The sequence below is a fragment of the Asterias rubens genome, chromosome 7, assembly GCF_902459465.1.
Source record: "Asterias rubens chromosome 7, eAstRub1.3, whole genome shotgun sequence".
Classification (NCBI taxonomy): Eukaryota; Metazoa; Echinodermata; class Asteroidea; order Forcipulatida; family Asteriidae; genus Asterias; species Asterias rubens.
Genome location: NC_047068.1, coordinates 4,885,655 through 4,910,636, shown reverse-complemented (window position 1 = coordinate 4,910,636; position 24,982 = coordinate 4,885,655). Strand labels below are relative to the sequence as shown.

The following is a 24,982-nucleotide window of genomic DNA, read 5'->3' as shown; positions in this document are numbered from 1 at the left end:
TACAATCCAATGTCTAGGTACTAACAATTGATTAGCTAGGTACTAACAAATAACCTTCAATAGTTGAAGTACTATCCCTAAGCACCACTCACCCTACTTTTCCAAAGCAAATTTTCAGGGGAGGCAGCTCAAATTATGCTTTAAAATATACCATGACATTTTGCAGGATGTAGGGGATGTTATTATTTTCAGGATGTAAAGGGGATGTAATTATTTATGGAATAAAATAACAAATTTCCCCAGGGAGGAATGAAATTATAGGTCTGTAAAATTCTCAGCTATGAGAAGACTTTACTGGCTGATCAACTCTGTTAATGGATTTTATAATAGGGACATTCCATTGAAGCAGATGCTGTGGCTGAGAAGGTATTCACTTGGATAGTAAACATACAGTGTGCAGAAATCAACGCATCGATGGAGTGTAATTTAATTACTGATGTAGTATTGTTTTTCTTTATCAATAAAGGGCAGAATACTTGTTAAAAACATCGGACTATCAAATGTGTTTTTAAGGATGTTGAACCATGGGGGTGAACTGAGTGTTGAGGTAAAACCAACATTCACTGCATAAAGCAAGAACAAGATGCTCACTTAATTTGAAAGGTTTAAGAGAAAAGCTTGTTTAAAAAAAAAGGTTGTCCATTTGGGCCAAAAGAAGGCAATACAGCATTGTTGAAAACTAATGTGCCCCAAAGCAAGTGGAACACTGATTTTTTTTTCTCTCAGCCACTTCAAATGTTTCAGTAGAACTCTCTGTAGGAAACAGTAGGGAAAAGTCCTGACTCTGGTATACTTGCACAGTTACAACAGATTGACAATAGAGAGAATAATTGAATTTAATAAGAAAAGCATTGAGCTGATTTCAAATTAACTTTGACAGAGTTCAGAAGAACCAACTTGCCTAGAAGCAAAAAGAACAATTTGGCTTCAATTGACAGAGCTGTCATTTGGTGTTTTAAAGTCTCAGTATTGAGGCTAAAACAACACTGAAGCCAACAACTGCCTGTTTCATTAGAGTTTTAATAATATTGCAGTTGAAAGTTAGAAATACTGCTCATTTCAATCACATCTGGTGATATGAATCAATCAGCAGTCCACTTCCAGAGAACATGAATTAAATTTTTACAAACTTTTAATCCAGATCAGAATCTTATTGAGTTCATCGGATGACAACTTGAGAAAGACAAAAGCCGCAGTCAATCATGTAGCACCTCAAGATAATTCCATACATGTTTTCTGAGATGGATTTGTAACATGACTGTCAGTAAAACATTCATGTTGCTCTTGTCAAGGTAGATTCTGTTGAGCAGCCATGACAGAATGACCCAAGCCCAGCATGATGTTGTCATAGGTCTTCTCTTTGGGGGGTACTAGTAAAATGACTTGACTCTATCACATCACTACACACTAGCACTCACCATTCCTCACGTCAACATTCCAACACTGTATTGTCAATGAGCACTTTTTACTTTCAAGCACATGGGTATGTGTCATGCAGACTGATTTTACTTGAACTGCACAAAGTACTGCATGTTGAAACTTCATTTTTTTGAAAACCCCTACTATCAATACCTTTCAAGTTAAATTTCAACTGTAGTCATTTTTTTCTCATTTTTTCTTCTTCAATGTTTACATCTAAGAAAAACAAGTGCGCCCTACTTCCAAAAAGTACACTCAAAGATTCAGAATTGATTTAATTTGGTTTTAGTAGCAAATGGAATTACGCCAAGTCCTTCAATTAAATAATTCAACCATCGGTGAACTTAAGTGTTTTCACTGTTCAGTTAACTGCATCTTATTTTAATCCATACAGTGCTTCTCAGTATGAATACTGATACCATACACAAGATTTGTGCACACAGCATGGCTCCACCAGTCAACTTGGATTCAACTCTTGAAAACTTCTAGTTTTAACTTAAAGGGGCAGTGTCTTTTTTAGAAATGAGAAAAAATACAATCCAGTGTTTTCAATATTGTGAGGACATTCAAAGTTTAAAACTAAATGTACTATAGTTTATTATTTGTAAAGTTATTTTTATAGAGGCCAAGTTCCCTTAAATTCAGACTGCTTTGTTTAGGTACACCAGAATCGTTAACTCATGCAAAATGCAACTCAATATTGTAATAATAAATTTTATGATTTCTAATAATAAATTAACTTTTATGAAAATACACAATGAAGCCCACGCATGACACAAGCGTGACACTTGTTCAATACGCATGATTAGATATGATCACATTCAACCATCTGTCTAGTGTATACCCATAGAGTCAACCCATAGAGTCAACCCAAGCTCAATTTAACCACTTGATCACCCTTTGTTTGATTTGGTTCTCTATTGTTTATTATGAGTCATGAAAGAAATCAAGATAATTTGCACTGTACTGAGGTATCCGCCCCCATTGCATGGTTCTGTGTTTCTTATTAGCAATGTACTTCATTATGAATGCTCAAATTTAGAACAGCAACTGGCTAGGTAACCTTGCATTCAGTGTACACATAGACAGTATCTCTTATTCATGAATGATGACAATGTATCATTGGTAGTTGCATGCTTTCAAACACAGTCACCCACTCCAGTCCTTCTATGATTACACCCTGGTTTGAAAATAATGGATTCTGTATATAGTAAGCTTGTCAGACTCTGCAATCATCAAAAGTACCAAAATTAATTATCAGGCCTGATACTTCACAGACGATGGAGCGAACTGCCTTGATGTACCTGGTCATTGCCTTGCCCCTTGAAAAGGTAGGTGCCGTAGAGCAAAAGGAGAAACTGCTTTGCAAACAAAATGTGCATACCGATAAAACGGATACAATGGAAATAATTGCATGCTACAAATAACTACCCTCAAACTATAATATTGCAAACAACATACACAACAAATCATAAAACAAAGGTGCACTGTCCCTGTACACGTATTAGGTGTATTGATTAATATTGTGTTTCACTGCATCAAGGCAGGTTTTGAGCATTAAAATGTCAATCATTAATTTCAATGTTTTATTGTCAACATTTGCATTGCAGTCAAACATGTTTTATCAGCCTGCATATTGGTCAGTCCACAAGGCCAACTGAAAAAGTCTGTGCATGTTTTAAAGGAGTTAGGAGGTCTGCACATTTAATTAACTTTAGAAATAATAAGCACTGTTCAGAATATATTTGAGTCAATTTAACAATGCTGTCATTATACAATGTCAAGTACAATGTTTGCAAATTGCTGGGGAATAAAAAAATACTGAAGTTTGCTTTTATAACAATAAATAATAGTAACAAGTCTCTGACATTTAATTAGTCCAATAAATGGGCCCAGTAAATAAAATAGGTGCACAATCTGGTTTTCCTTCACTAAGGCAATGTACATAATGGCACCCAGAGATCCCCAAACAGTTTGAATAAGGTAATAAAAAGGGTGGTGACGAGGTCTTGCACAAGTAAACAGCCGTTTAAAATTGGCAGGGTGGCCATGGACTGTGCAATAGAGGAATTAGCCGAAGGGGAGGTCTTTCATCACGTGGCTATCCTGGAAGGTTTAAAAAGGCTGTTTCAGACTGAGTCACCACTCTTTTACATTTATATTATAAATACCTTTCCATTATATAAAAAAAAGAAAGACTTTTGAGAAGTTGAGAACAAATCTGACAGTTTAGCCTGAGCTTGCCTCAACTCCGCATTTAACTTCTTTCCATAATGACGAAAGTGCGTTGGCTCCTTAACCTAAGTTTCAAACTTGTGTGTTTAATGTTTCAATACGAGGTACCAGTATTTTGGAGAACTAAAAATCCAAGGTAAACTGAATAATACTTTTATGATGTTTTTAAAGAGTTGTACTAACTATTACCGATACTAACAAGTCTGAAGCTTGTCTCAAGGTCCAGAAAGATGCAATCCAATTATTACAAACTTTATTGCAGTGCATTTAGCTCTGCGTTTAGAGTGTGAGTGCCTACACTACAGGCTTTCTGTATATTTGTTATTCTATTTGCAGGCGTTTAGGCACACTCCTGGCTTTACATAAGCTGTGGCCCTGCTTGTAAATTGGATACTGTGGCCCAACTTGAATGGTCAATATTAAACTAATGGTTTAGTGTGAAATTGGGAAGAAAAAACACAGGTCTGAAGGTCCAAGGTTTCACATTGTTTACCAAGATCTACATCAGAAAGAGAACTAAGTAGGCCCCAAGTAGTTTGAAAAGAGAAAGGCCAATCAACTCCAACTCAGTAATCACGAGGTCAAAAACAACGACATTAACAGGAACAAGGATAAACAGGAAGTTATTAGAATTTAAAAACTACAAGAGAGCTGTTTACCATTTGTCATTATTATATGGAGGGTCCAAACACATTGTTTGGCATAAATAATGAAATAACAAACAAACCTATTGAACCAAAAAATACAATTGGCTAAAACACCGCTATAGGAACTTGAAGTTTGATTTAACTGGTTTGGATCCATTTGTGTTATTTACTGATTTCATAAACATTTCTGTCAGGTATTGTACGCTTTGATTAATGTGATGAGGCAAGGTGAATTTTCTCTTGTTAATCTTTACTACTTTTTTTCAGGCATTGTTAGCGTTTGAAAAGAACTATCAGACCCAATGCACAGAAGTCATGAGCTAGCTGTAAACAGTCGGTTTTTCAGGGCCAAGTTTTTCATCAGATTATCACTGAATCTGTTAGACAGTATGACAGAGATTTGGGGGTTGGGTACGTGTTTTGATCAGAGCTCTACCGCATTGACCCAAATGGTCCACTTTATATGTTTGATCATGGAGGAACAACCCAGTACTAGTTAGCTTAAAATGACTTGATGTGTGTTTGTAGATGGATTCTTGGATTGACCTTGTGAAAGTCACCTTGTGACAGTCCAGGGTAGTCCTTACATACATAGAGGTGTCAAGACACTAGTTTGTTGATGGTGTTGTTTGATTAATGTTGGGGTAGGGCTATTATTTACCTCAGGGTGTAACCCCCCTACATAAGTATTACAGATGTTTTTGTGATGGTGTTTGTAATGTTGAAGGGCAGTTTGTTTTGGGAGTTTACATTCAAATGTTTTCTGGCACCTTGCGGAAAAATGGACTTAGGACTACATAACGTTTGATTATCTTTCTAAATTCTTGTGTTCCATGTGATGCAAGTTGGCAAGGTGATTTTTCATTCAACCATAGACCTCAGAGGAGTCAGGCAATTGTTCATATTTTAGCCTATTTTGATTCAATGTTAATTTGAATGGAAGAGAAACAAAAAACTAACCTTATATCACAAATCCTGGAGTCAAGTTTGACTAATTTCCTTAAAAGTACTTTTGTCTACAACTCGCGACATTAAAAGTATTTAGCATTTCAGCAACTAATTCCTCCAGAGGAAAATCTTTAAAGGTGAAATAAAGTCCTTCCTCCATTAAATCATCAAAACAATCCTTTAAAAAGTGGTAGCAGGGTGCAGAAATGTTTCCTACCTAACTTATTACCTTGCCTGTCTCTCAGTCTCAACCTCATGTTTAGAAAGTTCTTCGCTGTTCAATATTCAATTTATTCCAGAAACTGGACTGAATCTCAAGTTTCAACACACAAAGTCTTTACATTAGCACTTTGGCAATTTAAAGAATCAACAAAACATAGTAATAAAAATGGGTGTTAGAACAAGAAGCCCAACAAACTACTTACTTTGTTTAGCCTTTATTTTAGAAACAATTCTCTGCACAGCGGCCGTGTCCTCTGTTTTTACTGCGGTCAATAACTCCATATCTTTCCCCATGATTCTTGGTCCGAAGACGGCGTCAAAACGTCTCGCTATCTTGGTGAGAAGTCATGGGGCTGTTGCTGTAAACGACTCTAAAATTGAGGCAAATAAAATCCATACATAGTCCACCGAATAGGAAGCAGGCTTTGACAAATTGTGTGGTTTCGTTTCTACAGCATAGAATTAGAATGCAGCTAGCTTGGAACTAATTCATGTTTACAAAACCAACGCATTCATGCGTGTAAATAAATCGTGTGTGAAGTTGAATGGCTCGCAACTGTGGACGTGGTCTCTCCCTGCGGTCAAGCCGAACTCTCTTCAAAGTTTGTAAATCTTCAATCCCATCAATTAACGCATCATTGAAGGCACACAAACAGTAACACCATCCTAAAGATCATCAGTATTTATTCCACACCAAGTTCCAGGTTATTAAGAGAAGTGTCCCAATGGAAAGTATTACAAGTTTTCGGTTTGTGTGTTACGACGAGAGGGATGCTGGTTGTGACGATACCACCAACACACACACAGGTGACGTGATGTACACACATATCGATATCACCTAGCTCAACGTGTGATAAAACGTCATGTATTGGACTTCGAGCCGAGAGCAAAATCATACAACGTAACAGAAGGACGCCCTCTTGTGATTACTTTGTCCACACTTACTTCCACTTTACGCGTTTCTTTATCTCTTGGATTCAATCAAAATAATTGTTGGCCAACCACACCCCAAAATGTTCGTTTAGGAAATGTTGTTGAACAAAAGTTTGCCCCATGTCCAGTCCCTTTTCCTACCATGACCATGCATTAAACGATGCTTTCAGTTGTATTTATAATGTTTATTGCTTCCATAACCACAATTGCAAAACAATTCAAGTTTCCCCGCCTGCTGCCTAGTTTGACAACTTCTGAATCAGATCAATGCCGCAAAGCAGTCTCCACACAATCTCCAGAGAAATTTATATAAATCGAATTGTGCAGTAAAACACATTTTAATTTAAAATAACAAAACTGTCATTTGAAACTGTCTGAGAGCAGAATCTGAAAATAGTGATGTCAAAACTTGATTTTGGCATAGGGCACTTTATGGTTGTGGGGGTATGCCCCTGAAAGACTTGTTGCACTATATCTATTGCGATCCGCACGGATAGCAAAACGCACAAAAGAAAAAGAGTCTTTGCAGTCTTCATCAAGAATTAAGGTAAAGGACATTTTTAAATTGATTATTGCGCATTTAATTGATTTGCATTGTGTGTGAAGTAATTTTCTAAACATTACAAGAAAACGTATGCCGGGCAGACGATCTTAAGGAATTGCAACTTCATTCCCTGTCTCATTTTGTATGTGTGTAGTTTGCACATCCAAATTTAGGTCTATAATGGAGGTTCTTATCCTGAACATTTTGGGGGTTTATTTTTGTTAACTCAAGAAACCCAAAAGATGCAACCCCTTCATTCCCGGTGCCGTCGTTATTTAATAATGTTCAACCAAGGAACTTCAACTGGTGAATACGGGTGCATGGTTGCAAAAATGACAAAATTGCCCTTTATATTTATCAACTTAGCAAGCTGGGACAAACCAGCTTTTGTAAGTCAAACTGTCAGGGCAAAAATTAATAAATAATCTTTAACAAAAATAATATATTTTAAGGATAGTATTAGCAGTAAAAAAATATAACTTTTTATTTATTTATTTATATAGTTTGATTATAGAATTAGATAAACGAGAAGAAAACAAACAACAATTGAACAAAAACAAACAAACTAAAACGGAGCTTATTTAAAACAAATCCTTTATTTCAAAATATCCATAAGTATAAAAGTATTATTATTTTCCCCATAGAAGCAGTATAATGGCCAACACTAGTATTGCTCAAGAACAACTAACTGAATAAATAAATAACAATATTTATGTACTTTTGGCATAACACCAAGAATCAAGGCACCGACAACATTAACTTTTGGAGTTGCCATGGCAATTGAACAAGTTCATCACCTTGAAAAACACTATTCCGGTCATGACCTGAATTTACAATTATGACAAACTATCTTGCCTTTTATTTGTAAATGAAAATAAAATTTTGTTTTTTTGTTGTTGACATTTATTTAACTGGACCATCGGTTCAAATAACAATCAATCTATGCTATTAAATCTAAAGACATATGCTCTTTGAAGACGTTGGACACTTTTGGTAATTACTCAAAATAATTGTTAGCATAAAAACTTATCTGGTAACAAGCAATGGAGAGCTGTTGATAGTATAAAACATTGTGAGAAACGGCTTCCTCAGAAAGGAAATATTTTAAAGCCATTATACACTTTCGGAACAGAAAAAAAAATTCAAAGATTTACAAATAACTTACAGGGTTTACAGAAGGTAATGGTGAAAGACCTCTCTTGAAATATTATTCCATGAAATGCTTTTTTTTTATTATAGAAAACATTAAAATAATTATCAATTCTCGACATCGAGAGTTACGGATTTATTGTAAACACATGTCATGACACAGCGAAACGTGCGGAAACAAGGGTGGGTTTTCTCGTTATTTTCTCCCGACTCCGATGACCGATTGAGCCTTAAATTTTCACAGGTTTGTTATTTAAAATATAAGTTATGATACACAAACTGTGGGCCTTTGGACTGTTTACCGAAAGTGTCCAATGGCTTTAAACATTAGGATGCATGATGCCTAATTAGGCTAAATATTTGGCATTCGCCTATCTCACTTGATACAGGTACTATCTACTTCAGAAAATATTTGGTAAACAATTTTGATGTCAAATGTTAGCACAATAAATTAGAAACAAAGAGCACTGAATGATCCATGTATTATGGGGCATCTGTATCTGCAACTGCATCTGTATCTGATGATGAAGATGAATAACCACCAATCAGATCATTATTCAAGTCTTTATTTCTTATCAATTCTGGTTTCAAGAAGTCGTCTATTACATCTGCTATTTGTTGATGTTCCCTGTTAAAAGAGGAGAAGAAAAAAAATGGGGAAAACTTGTTGGCTTAAAAAACTGCCTTACATAGTTATAAAAGAAGGAGGGGACAATAACTTAGCTTTGTTCAACTGCTTTGTTTATACAAATATATTACTCAACAAATTAAATCCCTTTTTAATAATTGTTTCCACAGAAAAATAAAAAATACATTTTAAAAGGATTAAACATTGCTAACCCACTGACCCCTGACCTTACCTTGAATCGCCCAAGGTGCATTTCTCTGTTATTGGTAGCAACATTCCAGTATTCATCTGCAATGTCACATAGTAGCCTCGCCCAAAGAATTTAATGTCTTCATGCTCTACCATTACACTACACACTTCACTTACGTCTGCAACAACTAATGCAAAAGATAAACCTACAATTATTTAACAATGTTGAAAAAAGGTGTTTGCAATTACAATGTGATCAAGTAGGCTACATGTTGCAATATAATCAAAAAAGAAAAATTAGAAAATTGAATTAGCTGTTGAAAACTGCTTCACCAACCAAAAGGACCTTTGTGTATAGCTGCAACAAATAGTTTATGGCCTAATGTTTCAACCCTAGCAGAGTCGTTCTTAAGAAGCCTTTAGCCTTTGAGAAAGACTCAGCCACAGCCAAAATATCAGGCCATTAAATGTTTGTTGCAAAAAAGGAAGTTGGAAGGACAAATTTCACCCAGTCAGTTTCTTTTGTGTTATTGTTCATGAAAGAAAACTGAATAGCAAACTGAATGGCTTGACATGTGAGTGTGTTTGCTCCATCCGTTTGACACGCATTTGTACACAGGGACTTCATCCTCCTGTTTCAGATCCTAAACTTACCACTTCTAGCTTTCTGGAATGGCATGAGTAGTCTCTCCATCAGTCGCTCTCTGTTCAGTTTGATGATCAGTGTATCTCGATCAATAATACACTCCTGATTAAAAACAGAACACAGTCAACAATGGTCTTTAAAGGCTCTATGTACTTTTTGTTGGACAAAAACACAATGTCGACAGATTTACACTAAACTCACACCGTTGGAAGATAATGATAGTGGAAAGCTTCCCTGAAAATATAACTTGCTGAGGTGCTGTACTTTTTGGGAAATGAGTAAAACAATGTCATGAAAATAATTTTTGACGTAGTGATTATGAGATGAAAATTATTTTTGTATGTAAAAACGTATTTTCATGACATTGTTTCACTCATTTCTCAATAACTACAGCACTGATTCACTAATATTTTAAGGAACCCCTTCTACTATCATTATGTTTAATGTAAATCTGTGGACATGTGTTTTGTATTACAAAAAATACCCAAATCCTTTAAGCCAAATTTATTATTTTGTTTCCCATGGATGTCAGAGACTACATTGATAATAATAATAACATTATCAGACAATAAATACACCTTTATTTGTTTTAACAACAGCAATTTTTTGTTAAATAAAAAATGAGACTCCTAAAAGCTAAATTGTTTATTGAACAAAACAATTTGGATCTAAACACAAATACTAAACAAGTTTTCCCTATTAACAATGTTTGAGGATGTATGTTTGCATGGTTTGTTTTGAAAGTTTAAGAAATATTGTAAGATTCCACAAACCTCCCAGTCATCCAGTGATGAAATAGCAACAAACACAGTGCACAGGAACCAGAAAAGCTTCATCATTATTCCTTCAGTTGAGTAGATCAGTAACCCTATGCCAATAGAAACAATTCCTGCAATGAAAACAAATAAGGCCAATCAAAATTAAATTTTAGTTTCTTGCCAACCCATGCATGAAAATTAACGAGATTTTTAACAAACATTGTTCTCCACTACCTCCATGACTATACATGCTCACCACAACACTAAATATCCATAATCCTAAAACGGACTAAAATCTTTAAAATCAGTTAATAAAAACAGACAGAACAGGACTTGAACTTGGTTGGAAGGTTTAGGAGCAACAACAGAAAACCAATGTAGTCAGATCCAATTTTTTTCTCTTTTAATCTCTTCATTTTTTCTTCTTCTTTTAAAATCGTAAATGTATTTTGGTATACATATTGATATTATACTTATAGAACTTGTGTTTATTGTACTACTATTTGTAGTAGTATTGTTTAACTCTTCTTAATATTTTATTAAAATAAAACTCAATTCATAATATTTTCCCGGTATATTCCGGTATATCCTTGGCGTTTATATCCTGACTGAAGGACTATGCCAAGTATCGAAGTAGAAGTAGAAGTAGAAGTATAGGGGTAATCTTCCGGTCGTCGCCACCAATTTATCCGCCGTTAATTAACTCCAAAACCACTGAATTTTTTTCTTACCTTAGAAGAAGGGTTAACGCATAATATACATCCAGAAAAAAAAAAAAAAAAAAAAAGTGCCGGAAGTTGGTGGCGACGACGTAAAATTTTTCCAAGTATAGTGCCACCCCTCAGTAAAAACAGAACTCAATTTATAAATCTGCATTTTTTTTTTTACATTCAATCCATCAATTCAAGTTGTACTCACCCACAAACGTGGCCCAAGACCTCAAGCCAGGACTTCTTGCTAAGTGTAAAATTGACTTACTACGACTGACCACCCTCATGTACACCATCTTCAATCCAAACAGCCAAAACACAGAAAGATTCAATAGTGAGAACAAAGTGAGAACAACAAAATTTTACATCTGCACTGAGCACAACAATTTCAACCAGGAAATGAAAAGCAATAATGCACACACACGTGTGCTGACGAGCCCCGCCGTGTAAATAAACAAACAGCGCCCTCCAGAGGAAAGTAAATTCAGTCAGAGTAAAATGGATAGAGACACGGATTTTCTTGGCAGATATCGCTCTATTTCCAGTAAACTAAAGAAGTAAGTGTGTTATGAATGTTAAATAACGAATATTCAACTGTCAAAGAATAATTTTGATATAATTATAATGATCACAACCGATGATTTTAAGCCGAAAAAGGCCCGATTCTTTGACTAGTGTGTGTAGTTGGAGGTAGTCACTCAGCACTTGAGTGGCCCTGTGGTTTGTACTGAACTTCTAAACATGTACCTACCTAGGCTGTCTGTATACAGAGCAAGAGTTTAACATTCATCTCATCCAACTTACAAGGAGTACAATACATGTCAATCATTGCCACTGAATGTTGTCACTGCCAGCAGCGAACTCATTGCAGATGGGCGTCGCCTTGTTTTTCTTCGTTGACCATGTTGACATTCAATTCATTATTTATTGTTATAAAATTGACAAGAGAAGACTTTGTGGCTATGTTCTTTTTTCTCTCCATGTGTTTAGGCGATTTCTCCGTAAGCCCAATGTAGCTGAAGCAAGTGATCAGTTTGGTAAGAAAACTTTTGACTCTTTTTGATGATTTTGTTTGCTCTTTCCTCTCTATTTTATCTAAATCTTTTAATATAAATCTTTTCAACAAAATGAACTCATCAATTTAATTATTTCAAGAGATTGATGCTTGTTGGAGTTGTAAATCAAATTCACTAATTGAGGTTTAATAATGGTTTGGGTGATACTGTTATTTATAAATATTATCTCTAATTGTTACTAAAATTATAAAAACAGCAAAAATTAAACACAGTTTATTTCAATTAATTCAATTAAAGCTGTTGAGAGTTCGGCAATCTTGATCAACTGCGTTATTGGGTGATTTATCGTTTGCTCAGCCATCAGACAATCTTGTCAGTCATCAGGTGATTGGGCAACCATTGGGGAGATTGCAGCCATATGCCATATCGGGCAATCATGCAAGGGATTTATTATGTAGTTATCAACAATGGATTTCACATTATAATCATAAACAAGTATGTAAATTACAGTTACCCTATTAACATACACAGCAATAAACTATAATTTCCAACATGTGGGAAAAGAATGATGCTTTCTCTAGGATAACAATCAAATACTTGGACATTGCAAGGACTATAATTAATGACGGCAACTACAATTGAAAAATGGTTTTACTTTTCCACTACTTTCGCCTGACTCAAACGTATTTGAAAGCCAAAATGTCACAGGTTTGTTGTCCCATGTATTTTGTTGAATGAAAAGCATGAACACAATCTGCAACTATTTTGTCAGCTCTACTAAATAAAACCTGTATTGTTTGAAGTAAAATAAAGATAACATTTGATGGTGATTTGTTCATTCCTTTCTTCAGGGTCTCTTGCAAAAACACTTGAGAACCAAGAATGCTCATCCTATGCAGCCATATCGAGTTTAGCCAAAGCCAGGTAAGTCAGTCAGTGTATAAGTTGACCTCATTGGATGTGGCTGTACGTGTTGCTAATCTTATGCAGCCATATGCAGTTTAGCCAAAGCCAGGTAAGTCAGCCAGTGTATAAGTTGACCTCATTGGATGTGGCTGTGTTGCTAAGACACTAAAGAACCAAGAATATTCATCCTATGCAGCCATAATATGCAGTTTAGCCAAAGCCAGGTAAGTCAGTCAGTGTATAAGTTGACCTCATTGGATGTGGCTTTGTTGCTAAGACACTCCAGAACCATTTGACAAGAGTTGGATTTGAACCAACTACCTCCGGATTAAAGTGCTGGCGCTGTACCAACTGAGCTAACAACTTCACTATCTAGACCTATTATTGGTGGTCTCTCTATTTTGTCAATATCTGTTTGGGTGATGTCAGTTAGAAGCACGACAATCGTTTATCTATCATGTAGCCCGAAATCATATCTAAATTTAAAACACAACTAGAGTAGCGGCAGTTTAAGTACAAGAACGTGTACATTTGAGTGTACTGATGGGATTTTGGATTCAAGTCGAAATGACAGAAATAATTCAGGACACAAGCTGTACATTCAGTTTAAACCAGAACTCAGTAGTTTGTTTGTATTATTCTAGATGTGAGCATACCTTATCCAACATGCCAGCAGAAGCTCAAGCCCTAATTGATGCTACTCATCATTTCATGCATGCTGAAGAGGTAGACCACGCTCTCAAATGTCCTGGTTTTGAAGAAAACTTAACAGCTGGGATTAACTGCTATAACCATGCTATCAGGGTAAGTACATGGCATGTAATGTGAAGTAGCGAACTCTGGTATGTTCAAACGATTAACCAGTATTGCACAGGTATGGCCGTTTAAATCGTCATTCATAAATACCCCAGACAGTTTCTCTACTCCTATTGGTGGAGAGCGCATCACGTGAGGGTGTTTAAACGGTTAATAATGACCAGTGTTTATAACCAGCTGGCTTCCGCATGTCAGGCGTGCAAGATTATCACGTGGAACGCAAATCATAGCTATTAGTAACAGCACTTAATCTACTTCAAAGCGCGCGCGCGTAATCTATTTCTAAGCGCGCGCGTACACACAACCCACGCGCAACAGACTCTTCACAAAGTTTTTGTAAAAAAGATTTCAAACCTTGAATTTTCAACTGTCAAAGTGTCTGTAATTGTATTTTTTTTACACGTTTTTTTTTATACAAAAAGGCATTTATGAATGATAATAAAAGAGTAGTGACTCGTTTTTAAACGTCCGTTTAAAACCTTGCAGGGTCGTTGCCGTGCGCTAAAGGCTTTATCACATGGCAACTCGACCCTGCCGGCTTTAAACGGACGAGTAAGAACTCGTCGCTACCCTTTTATTCCCTTATTTTAATCTACCTAGAACTAAATCAATAATTGCTGCTGACACTTGGGTAATGACCAATGACAGTTTCTCAGGTTTGATGTTAATTAGTCTCACAAAAGTAGGTCTACTTGATGGCATTGAGTTGTACAAGCACACCAATCTTCTGCAAAATGGTTTGTTGACATGTTTACTTGATTTGAGTTAATAGCTTCTTGTAAAAGGAGACCATGCACAGATAATTTGAACACAAAATATCCAACATTAAAATTGTGATAAAAGCTTCTTTTATTAATGAATTATTATTGTTAATTGACTCCAACAAAAGGTGTATATAGAGTTGAAGCAGCCAGCATTAGCGGCTACTCTTTCTATACAACTAGCTGATTCACTAAGGGTGAGTATTTAGCTTGATCAACCTGTGGGTTAATGATGAGTAAAAGAAAGTACATAGTATAGATTTAAGTGTTTAAAAAATGGAACTTAATTAAATATGTTTTTTCTTCTGAAGACGAGCACAGCATACTGTTGGATATGCCGAATGAACACCGGCTCTTTTCAATGCCAACACTTCTCCCAGACAAGATTAACACATGATTGTAGCTGTAAGTTTATTGGTTATAGTTACTTCTTAACATGTTTTTCAGTGGATAACAATATTATTTAATTCTGACTGTAGAAAATGGAGAAGCCTTCTGAAGCTATGGGCCATTATCAACGAGCAGCAGATTTACAATATCAGGTATGATTCATGTACATTGTTTGCTTAGTTAGGGTTTGTTTAGAATCAAATGACTGGCTACAGCTATGGCTAATGGTAACAGTTTGAGAGAATACATGTATGCCTTTTATTACATCCAGCCGTAGCCAATACCAAAGCTTTGAATGAAGTCACCAACTTGGTAATTGTTGTACAGGATGGATCAGAAATGCTTATTGCTTCTGGGGTGCAATGTTATTCCTAGAGTGGGGGAAGAGTCTTGCTGCCTCCTGCCTCCGTCTTCTAAAAACCCCACCCCTAAGTTTCTTCTTATTATTGATTCTCATTTGGTGCAGAGTCCTTTGGATTGTCTACATTCATTAGGTCAAGTTGCATCTTGTAAGATTGAAACAGGTGAGTCTAGTTGAGCACAACTATTAGAATTAGTTTCCATTCAGCAAGCTAAATGTATCCTGGTTTAATGTACTCCACTTTATAAACTGGAACATAAGGCAAGTTATTATATAAGACAATGATGAAAACATGAGTGCCAGATTCACTAACTAAGATGCTGTGTTCTTTTTACCAAAGCTGTATTCAATATGAAGATGCCATACTGTACTGTTGTATGCAGTTATTACAAGTATGAAATTATACCATCTTGGGCAAAAGACTTTGATTCATTGAATTCATTGCTCATTGTAATTTTGATAATTATAATTGAAGGTGATTATGATGGCGCCCTCGGTGTTCTGACTGAAATGGAATATCTCGCTCAGGAGAGAGGTTCTAGTGGACAAGGAGGTCGTCCAATCGGAGCATTCTCAGATGTCTTGGCTAATTGTCAAGTCTCAAGAGTCTTGCTTCTTATGCTGTTACAGGTAAACTTCAACGTCTCAAATATTGTCTTCACAGATTTGCCACATTTGAAATGAAATAGACCTCATGCACATGAAGTCATTTGAGTGGGGCGCCCTCGCCTATCCCTAGAGGTCAAAAGGAGGCCCCGCCCCGCCTATCCCTAGAGGTCAAAAGGAGGCCCCGCCCCGCCTATCCCTAGAGGTCAAAAGGAGGCCCCGCCCCGCCTATCCCTAGAGGTCAAAAGGAGGCCCCGCCCCGCCTATCCCTAGAGGTCAAAAGGAGGCTGGTCATTGGCTAATTCTTTTTGCTGTGCTACAAATCTGGGCATTTTTATTGGTCCATCATCTTCTTACTTTAAAATTTTGAGATTTTAGACCTAATTGCATTTTCAATACTTCAGAATTTCTATTGATCAAGTTTGTTGTTAAATGTTTTTAAGAATGTTTACTCCCGTTGTTATTTTTAGATTGTTTTTCTTCTTTCCATGTTCAGCGCCCTAGAGCATGTTTACATGATTAGGGCGCTATACAAGTTTTGGTTTGATTAGGGCGCTATACAAGTTTTGGTTTGATTAGGGCGCTATACAAGTTTTGGTTTGATTAGGGCGCTATACAAGTTTTGGTATGATTAGGGCGCTATACAAGTTTTGGTTTGATTAGGGCGCTATACAAGTTTTGGTTTGATTAGGGCGCTATACAAGTTTTGGTTTGATTAGGGCGCTATACAAGTTTTGGTATGATTAGGGCGCTATACAAGTTTTGGTTTGATTAGGGCGCTATACAAGTTTTGGTTTGATTAGGGCGCTATACAAGTTTTGGTTTGATTAGGGCGCTATACAAGTTTTGGTATGAATATTACCTCTAAGATGATGGCTTGATGACATTGATGCATCAGATTCAGTCAAACACAAAAGAAAATCTACAACTTATGTCAAGTTTGCCTGTTAGTTTTTTCTTCTTTCATGGCAATTTTTTGGCCAATGCTTTTAGAAAAATATCATTTTACAGGTAGAATGTCATTTTTTTTTTTACAATCAAGCTCAGTCATAAGAAACAAACTAGAAACAAGAAGCTAAAATTCCCACAAGGTTAATCTATGTCATGTCAATCAGTCATTTGACGTTAAACCTAACTGTTTCAATCCATCTTTCTATTTGTGCGTATTTTGATCATTCAATAAAAGTGTGTTAAATAAAGTGATTTATAAATACTGAATTTGAATTTGTAATTCTTTGTAGCCCACACCACAAAGAATAAGACCAGAGCATGCTCAGACATTGGAACGCTATGCATGGGAGTCGACTGAAGAAGTTAGTCCAGGTAAAATGAAACATATTAGGTTGATTGGATTTTCTGCATTTAGCCACAAGTTGGATTGTTGAAATTATTTTGGGTTGAACAAAAACAAATTGACTGGAGCGCGGGATTTAAACCAATTACCTCCATATTACTGTGTCAGTGCTCGACCAACTATACCATCTACCTCGATGTTGGGGGTCAGTGCTCGACCAACTATACTATCTACCTCGATGTTGGGGGTCAGTGCTCGACCAACTATACTATCTACCTCGATGTTGGGGGTCAGTGCTCTACCAACTATACTATCTACCTCGATGTTGGGGGTCAGTGCTCTACCAACTGTACTATCTACCTCGATGTTGGGGGTCAGTGCTCTACCAACTATACTATCTACCTCGATGTTGGGGGTCAGTGCTCTACCAACTATACTATCTACCTCGATGTTGGGGGTCAGTGCTCTACCAACTATACTATCTACCTCGATGTTGGGGGTCAGTGCTCTACCAACTATACTATCTACCTCGATGTTGGGGGTCAGTGCTCTACCAACTATACTATCTACCTCGATGTTGGGGGTCAGTGCTCTACCAACTATACTATCTACCTCGCTGATGGGGGTCAGTGCTCTACCAACTGTACTATCTACCTCGATGTTGGGGGTCAGTGCTCTACCAACTATACTATCTACCTCGATGTTGGGGGTCAGTGCTCTACCAACTATACTATCTACCTCGATGTTGGGGGTCAGTGCTCTACCAACTATACTATCTACCTCGATGTTGGGGGTCAGTGCTCTACCAACTATACTATCTACCTTGATGTTGGGGGTCAGTGCTCTACCAACTATACTATCTACCTCGATGTTGGGGGTCAGTGCTCTACCAACTATACTATCTACCTCGATGTTGGGGGTCAGTGCTCTACCAACTATACTATCTACCTCGATGTTGTGGGTCAGTGCTCGACCAACTATACTATCTACCTCGATGTTGGGGGTCAGTGCTCGACCAACTATACTATCTACGTCGATGTTGGGGTCTCCCTATTTTTGTCAATATCTTTGTTTGGGGTACCAGTCAAAAGCCAGTCAACCTGTAGCTAAAGGATCTCACCCAAGTTTATGTCACAACCTGAAAGCGACAGCCAGGATCCCTTTAAAAGATGTGACTTTTTATTTCAGATATAAATAATAAACCAGAAGAGAAACTTACTGGTTAAATGTTTAAAGATGATTTGGGATTGGACAAAGTAAAATCTACTAGAAAGGGATTTGAACCAATGACCTCCAGATTAACGTGCTGGCGCTCTACAAACTGACTATCTAGCCCTATGCTCCCGGGTGCCAGACTCTTTTTTGATTTATTAAGAAACAGTTTCAGGTACAAGTAGTAAATTGTGCCTTTTTTTTCTTCAATGTTACAGTTGTAGAATGCTTGAGTGAGGAGCTTTTCCTTTTGATGCAGTCCGTTGTGGTAAGTTAAAAAAAAGACAGCGATCCTTCGCCATTCAAAACTGCTTTTCAGAAAAATGAGACTTTGCATTTTAATGGCAGGGAAAATGAAATTGGGTAAACTTCATCCCTTTCAGATGCCATCAAAATGGACACCCCTTGCTACCTTCAAAAGAAACTTACATTGAAGGTACACTGGAGGAACTGTCCAAAATAAAAATAAGAAATGTGGCATCCAACATTACCAAAGCAGAACGCATCGCTCTCACAGGCCTCAAGAAAAATTAAAAAATTGTCATAAAACAATTTGACAAAGGCCGTGGTGTATGTGTTATGAACAGATCAGACTACCTACATGAAGGTTTGAGGCAATTATCCGGGCCACACTATGAGGTTGTTGACAGGGATTTAACGGGTGATATCACTGCGATGGTCTAACGGGCCGTACGCAATCTATACGTGGACAACGTTATAAACAAAGATATGTTTGAGTTCCTCAATCCTCACAATCACAAGATCAATACGCCTAGCCTTTACCTCTTACCAAAGATCCACAAAAATCCACCAGATGGAACTCGGTTTGTGGGAAGGCCGATTATCAGTGGTTGTGGGGCTCCAACTCAACAAATCTCAAAATATATGGACTTTTTCCTGCTCCCTATCGTCAAGCAACAAAGCACATATACAAGAGACTCCTCACAGGTTCTCAAAAGACTTAATAATTTGACGATGGGACAGGATAATCTCCTTATCGCACTGGACATTGTTTCAATGTACACAAACTGCCCACAGCAAGAGGCAATAGACTCAGTTTGTGATGCTTTGGAACAAGCAAATCCAGGCCTGTACACCATACCAAAACCCACAAAAAAACACGCGCAATGTCTTTTAGAACTGATTTTGGGCGCAAACGTCTTCGAATTCAATAATAAGTTCTACAGACAAAAAATTGGTGGGCAATGGGTAGTGTATGCAGTCCTGAAATATGTGATATCACTTTGTTTAAATATGAAAAAGAGATTATACTCCCCAACAACCCAGAGTTAGTGGCGTACATGAGATACAGAGACCATGTGCTAATAATCTATAATGGCAATAGAAATCAAGCGTTGAATTTCATCAAGATGTTAAACAACCTGAACCCGACATTGAAATTCACTTCAGAGATCTCTGACTACCAAATCACCTTTCTCGATCTCATAATCTACAAAGGCGAACGTTTTCGAAAAGAGGGGAAGCTTGATACTCGAGTAGCAACGAAAAAAACGAACACATTCCAATATCTTGCTCGAGATTCTGCACACCCTGAGTCTGTATTTGGTGGGGTCATTAAAGGTGAAGTTACGAGATACGAACGCATATGTACACACAGAGAAGATTTCGAGAGCAAGGTCAGTTTCTTTGAAGAAAAACTGTTAGAACACAGCAGAATTGACCCGCTTCACAGAATCGAATGATGACCATAGACATTCAATGTTGGGTGCACCACCTAACAGCAAGAAAGAAACAACTCCACCGCTTGGTTTTACTTTGCCATTTTTCCCACAGATCAAACACTCAAATCTCAAATGTGCAATGTGCAAACATTGGCACCTCATTAATAACAGTGATGTGCAATGTGCAAACATTGGCACCTCATTAATAACAGTGATGTGCAATGTGCAAACATTGGCACCTCATTAATGACAGTGATGTGCAATGTGCAAACATTGGCACCTCATTAATAACAGTGATGTGCAATGTGCAAACATTGGCACCTCATTAATGACAGTGATGTGCAATGTGCAAACATTGGCACCTCATTAATAACAGTGATGTGCAATGTGCAAACATTGGCACCTCATTAATGACAGTGATGTGCAATGTGCAAACATTGGCACCTCATTAATAACAGTGATTTCCTACCTAGCCTTTTTCCTGCAATGTGCAATGTGCAAACATTGGCACCTCATTAATAACAGTGATGTGCAATGTGCAAACATTGGCACCTCATTAATAACAGTGATTTCCTACCTAGCCTTTTTCCTGCAATGTGCAATGTGCAAACATTGGCACCTCATTAATAACAGTGATGTGCAATGTGCAAACATTGGCACCTTATTAATAACAGTGATGTGCAATGTGCAAACATTGGCACCTCATTAATAACAGTGATGTGCAATGTGCAAACATTGGCACCTCATTAATAACAGTGATGTGCAATGTGCAAACATTGGCACCTCATTAATAACAGTGATGTGCAATGTGCAAACATTGGCACCTCATTAATAACAGTGATGTGCAATGTGCAAACATTGGCACCTCATTAATAACAGTGATGTGCAATGTGCAAACATTGGCACCTCATTAATAACAGTGATTTCCTACCTAGCCTTTTTCCTGCAATGTGCAATGTGCAAACATTGGCACCTCATTAATAACAGTGATGTGCAATGTGCAAACATTGGCACCTCATTAATAACAGTGATGTGCAATGTGCAAACATTGGCACCTCATTAATAACAGTGATGTGCAATGTGCAAACATTGGCACCTCATTAATAACAGTGATGTGCAATGTGCAAACATTGGCACCTCATTAATAACAGTGATGTGCAATGTGCAAACATTGGCACCTCATTAATAACAGTGATGTGCAATGTGCAAACATTGGCACCTCATTAATAACAGTGATGTGCAATGTGCAAACATTGGCACCTTATTATTAATGACAGTGATTTCCTACCTAGCCTTTTTCTTGCACCTCCTCTATTAGCCTACAAAAGACAAAAGAACATAAAAGACCAACTAATTCGAACTAGAATGCAATCTTCAACCGAAGAAAACACAATCAAAAAAATGGACGCACAGAACTTGCAAATCCTGCTTGACCTACTACAGGAACAAGAGTTGGGTACACAAAACTAAAAATAAATCAGGGCTTGGATCTAGACGAGACTTAGTATACAACAACGAACGGAAAATACATGTCTTGCTGGATCCTCTTGCCCAAATAAACCAGATCTGATCTCTCCTTGTTGCAAAACTCTCATAAAAAGGATAAAAGCAAAAAAAATGGTGACTGATGAAGTGCAGCTTATATAAAGCACAGAAAATATGTTCTTGAGCCATCCATTAAAGGTATACATAAAATGGCTCGACATATTATCACATATTATCATTTTTAGTGAGTTTTAACCCCCTCCAGCCTCCTGTTTCTCCTTAACCCCCCCCCCCAACTCTTTTCTGCATTTAAACATCAAACATATGGTCTGTTCTAACCATTGCCTTGACTATTTGGAATACAACAAATCAACGTCAAACTGTCAGGGAATGGTTATTACCAAAGACCACACCGATTACTTGTCTTGCCCTTCTCCAAAAAAACACACACACACACCCCCGTCGCCGGACCTGGTTTCGTATTTCCCGCTCCATCATTATTTCCGCCTTAGTACTTTCTGGCTAGTGTCTGTCTCCAACTTCCCCACACTTTCCCTTTATCCAAACCCCACCCCCTACCAAAACCTGTTCTAACCGCCCCCCCTCCCTAATTTAGAACTTTATACAGTACATATTAACGCCTCATACGTTTTTTAAGCCTTGGATTCCAATACATGTCTCTCCATGTAATAGGGAATAATTTTATAATAATTAACCTGTAGCTTCTGAGTGCATCCCGGTTTTACTATTTACTGTGCTTGTCCCTAAACATTAATATGATGCACATATGTTTTCTTCCATCAAAACGTTTTTTTTGTGTGTGGTCATAATGTTCTCATCTCCGGATCAGTTTACACAGGGCTATATGTATGATTTCACTTTTCCCTTTACACACGATATACCACCATATTTTAGATATTCTTGTGGTGTGGCATTTAGCATTGACACATGTAATTCATACATTTGTTTGATTGTTTAATTTATTGTGTGTTACAGATGGCATGTCAGTCTCGAGATATGGAGTCCTTACAAGCATTACAAGCTGATCTATGGTAGGTATCCAATTGGGGCTTTAGTAGGCCAATATGAATTTACATTGTGTAATGGAGTGACATTGTGTAATGCAGTGACACTGTGTTATGCAGTGACACTGTGTAATGCAGTGACATGGTGTAATGCAATTACATTGTGTAATGCAGTGACATGGTGCAATGCAGTGACATTGTGTAATGCAGTGACACTGTGTAATGCAGTGACACTGTGTAATGCAGTGACACTGTGTAATGCAGTGACACTGTGTAATGCAGTGACATTGTGTAATGCAGAGGAAATGAATTTCCTCCGTGGTAGGACCAATACAAATTGAACTGAATTGAATTGAATTGAATTGACACCGTGTAATGCAGTGACATTGTGTAATGCAGTGACATTGTGTGTTTTGTTTGGTTTCTACTCAAGGAGGCACCTGACATCAGAACAAAACCATCTTCTGCATCTTGTCATCAATAAGCTGTCACATGCTGATCAGGAGACTACATTTGAGTAACCAACGGCAACATTGTTGACAAAATAAACAAATCTAGTTTGATAAGTTTATCACAACTCCACCATGAAACCTATAGGAAGAGGTTGCAGCTTTAGCAATGAAGTACTGTTTGTCCTTAAAACTCTATTAACGGGACAGAAAATTGACGGGTTGGGTTGAAACTGTATGTAATAAACACAATGACCATTTTATTCTTAAAGAAATTCATAATTTATCATTATTATTTAAGTATATAATAAACCCGAAACAAACTCACAACGAGTGAAGTTCTTTACATTCAGAATACTGTTGTATAGCATCTATAAGTATCAATGAGATATGAGAAGTCTAAATCTTGTCAACACAAAAAGAAATATATGAGGGTTTTTATTGGAAATAAAGTTGATTGGGAATGACTTAGTTTGAAATATACTTTGATATGAATTTTTATGACATGCGCACAACTGTTCCTTTCATAAAGTTGTCCCTTTTTCTTAAACAAAACTTCAGTTGACATAAAACAATCATTAACTACATTTTAAGCACACAATGTCAGTTATTTGTTTGTATTTGTAAATTAAAAAGTGAAATTTGTACAGTTGTATATATACATGAATGTAACTTTGTAAATTTGTCACAATAGTTTCTCAAAAGAATGCTTAGGGAACTGTGGTGAAAGAATGCTTAGGGAACTGTGGTGAAAGAATGCTTAGGGAACTGTGGTGAAAGAATGCTTAGGGAACTGTGGTGAAAGAATGCTTAGGGAACTGTGGTGAAAGAATGCTTAGGGAACTGTGGTGAAAGAATGCTTAGGGAACTGTGGTGAAAGAATGCTTAGGGAACTGTGGTGAAAGAAAAATTTGAGAAATAAATTGTGACGTTATTCCTGAGCCCAGTATAATAGTGCAATTATTTGCTTTACGAATGTAACTTTATACCCAGTTACATACAATGCATTCGATTAAAATGCTTACAGTTTCTGTTGTGTTTAGTAGCTGGAGCTATGAAGTAGCCCTAAGATCTAGGAAGTAGACCTATGATCTGAGACTTAAAACTATGCCCAGCTTTCATAAGTTTTGGGCATCGAATGCATCTCAAACCAATAAAGTTGAAGTAATACAAAATGCCAAGTGGTATAACATAAATGCATCATTTCTCCGTTATCAACCAGAAATCTGTTCGTCTTACAAAAATAATATTTGTTTTGTTTTTGAAACTTGGATCAAATTCACAAGAACATTGAGATAAACACATTATATGAATACCCCAGATTGCAGAGAAGGGCTTTTAAAACCAAAGATATTAAGGTTTTAAGCTCGCTAGCTTTCATGCTTAACGTTCATAATTCAGGTCCCCCCTAACATCCCTGTTAACTAAACATTTTCATTGGGGGGGGGGGGGGGGAGGGGAGGGGGGAGCGGTACACAAACATTGGTGGATTGGTTTTGTGCATATTGTTGACATGAAACTAACTCAGGGACGTATATTAAAAAATAAAATACTGATTTCTCTAGAAAGCACTCTGTACTAATTTTAAAAAGAGAATCAGTACAATGATCTCGGATGTGTCAAATTTGGATTATGTTCAGTACACGTTGCATGTATGTCTAATGTTTACGATGGTTTTCCTAGGTTGGTGGCTGGTCGCCACTGGCAGAAGCCACCAACCTGGTCATTTCAACATAGTGAAGATCAGGTCCTCAGACTGTCATTCCTAAAATAAATCATTTGCTATGACATTGTTTGCCCTGATATTTACTACAACCAATGTTAAGACCATGTCAAATTAGAAGTTAACATATGCTTCAATTGCTTAAAACATGAGGAGCCTTTATAAAATTTAGAAAAAATTATTGTTTTCATTTTTTGACAGGTGATATTTTCTCCCTGATTATTCAGT

General features: G+C 37.0%; 3 protein-coding genes across 4 annotated transcripts in view; 1 reads left to right on the top strand and 2 right to left on the bottom strand.

Moving 5' to 3' along the window:
• Nucleotides 1-6,283, bottom strand: part of LOC117292354 (caskin-2-like) — a 74,068-nt gene extending 67,785 nt beyond the window's left edge. The window contains exon 1 of the mRNA XM_033774377.1: nt 5,675-6,283. Coding sequence (XP_033630268.1) covers nt 5,675-5,765 — 91 coding nt within the window. The 5' untranslated portion in view covers nt 5,766-6,283. The remainder of the gene's footprint in view (nt 1-5,674) is intronic.
• A 2,075-nt stretch (nt 6,284-8,358) lies between these two features.
• On the bottom strand, nt 8,359-11,459 carry LOC117292751 (cytochrome b-245 chaperone 1-like). Of its 2 annotated transcripts, none has more exons than XM_033774901.1 (5): nt 11,237-11,459; nt 10,334-10,449; nt 9,569-9,662; nt 8,958-9,120; nt 8,359-8,725 (listed from the first exon to the last, which is right to left on the bottom strand). In XM_033774901.1, exons 1-5 carry the CDS (start codon nt 11,322-11,324, stop codon nt 8,581-8,583), a joined length of 606 nt encoding a protein of 201 aa, XP_033630792.1. In that variant the 5' UTR covers nt 11,325-11,459; the 3' UTR covers nt 8,359-8,580. The 2 variants fall into 2 exon arrangements, with proteins under 2 accessions (XP_033630792.1, XP_033630793.1); XM_033774902.1 differs by having other exon boundaries at nt 8,958-9,102.
• Nucleotides 11,460-11,483: 24 nt separating this feature from the next.
• On the top strand, nt 11,484-24,492 carry LOC117292750 (40-kDa huntingtin-associated protein-like). Its single transcript, XM_033774900.1, has 12 exons — nt 11,484-11,585; nt 12,019-12,065; nt 12,896-12,968; nt 13,595-13,754; nt 14,656-14,724; nt 15,007-15,069; nt 15,384-15,441; nt 15,754-15,908; nt 17,126-17,207; nt 18,609-18,658; nt 22,554-22,609; nt 23,016-24,492. The coding sequence occupies exons 1-12, from the start codon at nt 11,527-11,529 to the stop codon at nt 23,101-23,103; spliced, it is 960 nt and encodes a 319-aa protein (XP_033630791.1). The 5' UTR covers nt 11,484-11,526; the 3' UTR covers nt 23,104-24,492.
• Nucleotides 24,493-24,982: the final 490 nt, after the last annotated feature.

Coding starts and splice junctions, on each gene's coding strand:
- LOC117292751 (XM_033774901.1), bottom strand. CDS start 11,324: ATGGTGTACATGAGGGTGGTCAGTCGTAGTAAGTCAATTTTACACTTA. Junction 10,450..11,236: donor GTCTTGGGCCACGTTTGTGG/GTGAGTACAACT, acceptor TTTTCATTGCAG/GAATTGTTTCTATTGGCATA. Junction 9,663..10,333: donor CATCACTGGATGACTGGGAG/GTTTGTGGAATC, acceptor GTTTTTAATCAG/GAGTGTATTATTGATCGAGA.
- LOC117292750 (XM_033774900.1), top strand. CDS start 11,527: ATGGATAGAGACACGGATTTTCTTGGCAGATATCGCTCTATTTCCAGT. Junction 15,909..17,125: donor TGCTTCTTATGCTGTTACAG/GTAAACTTCAAC, acceptor AATTCTTTGTAG/CCCACACCACAAAGAATAAG. Junction 18,659..22,553: donor TTTTGATGCAGTCCGTTGTG/GTAAGTTAAAAA, acceptor TGTGTGTTACAG/ATGGCATGTCAGTCTCGAGA.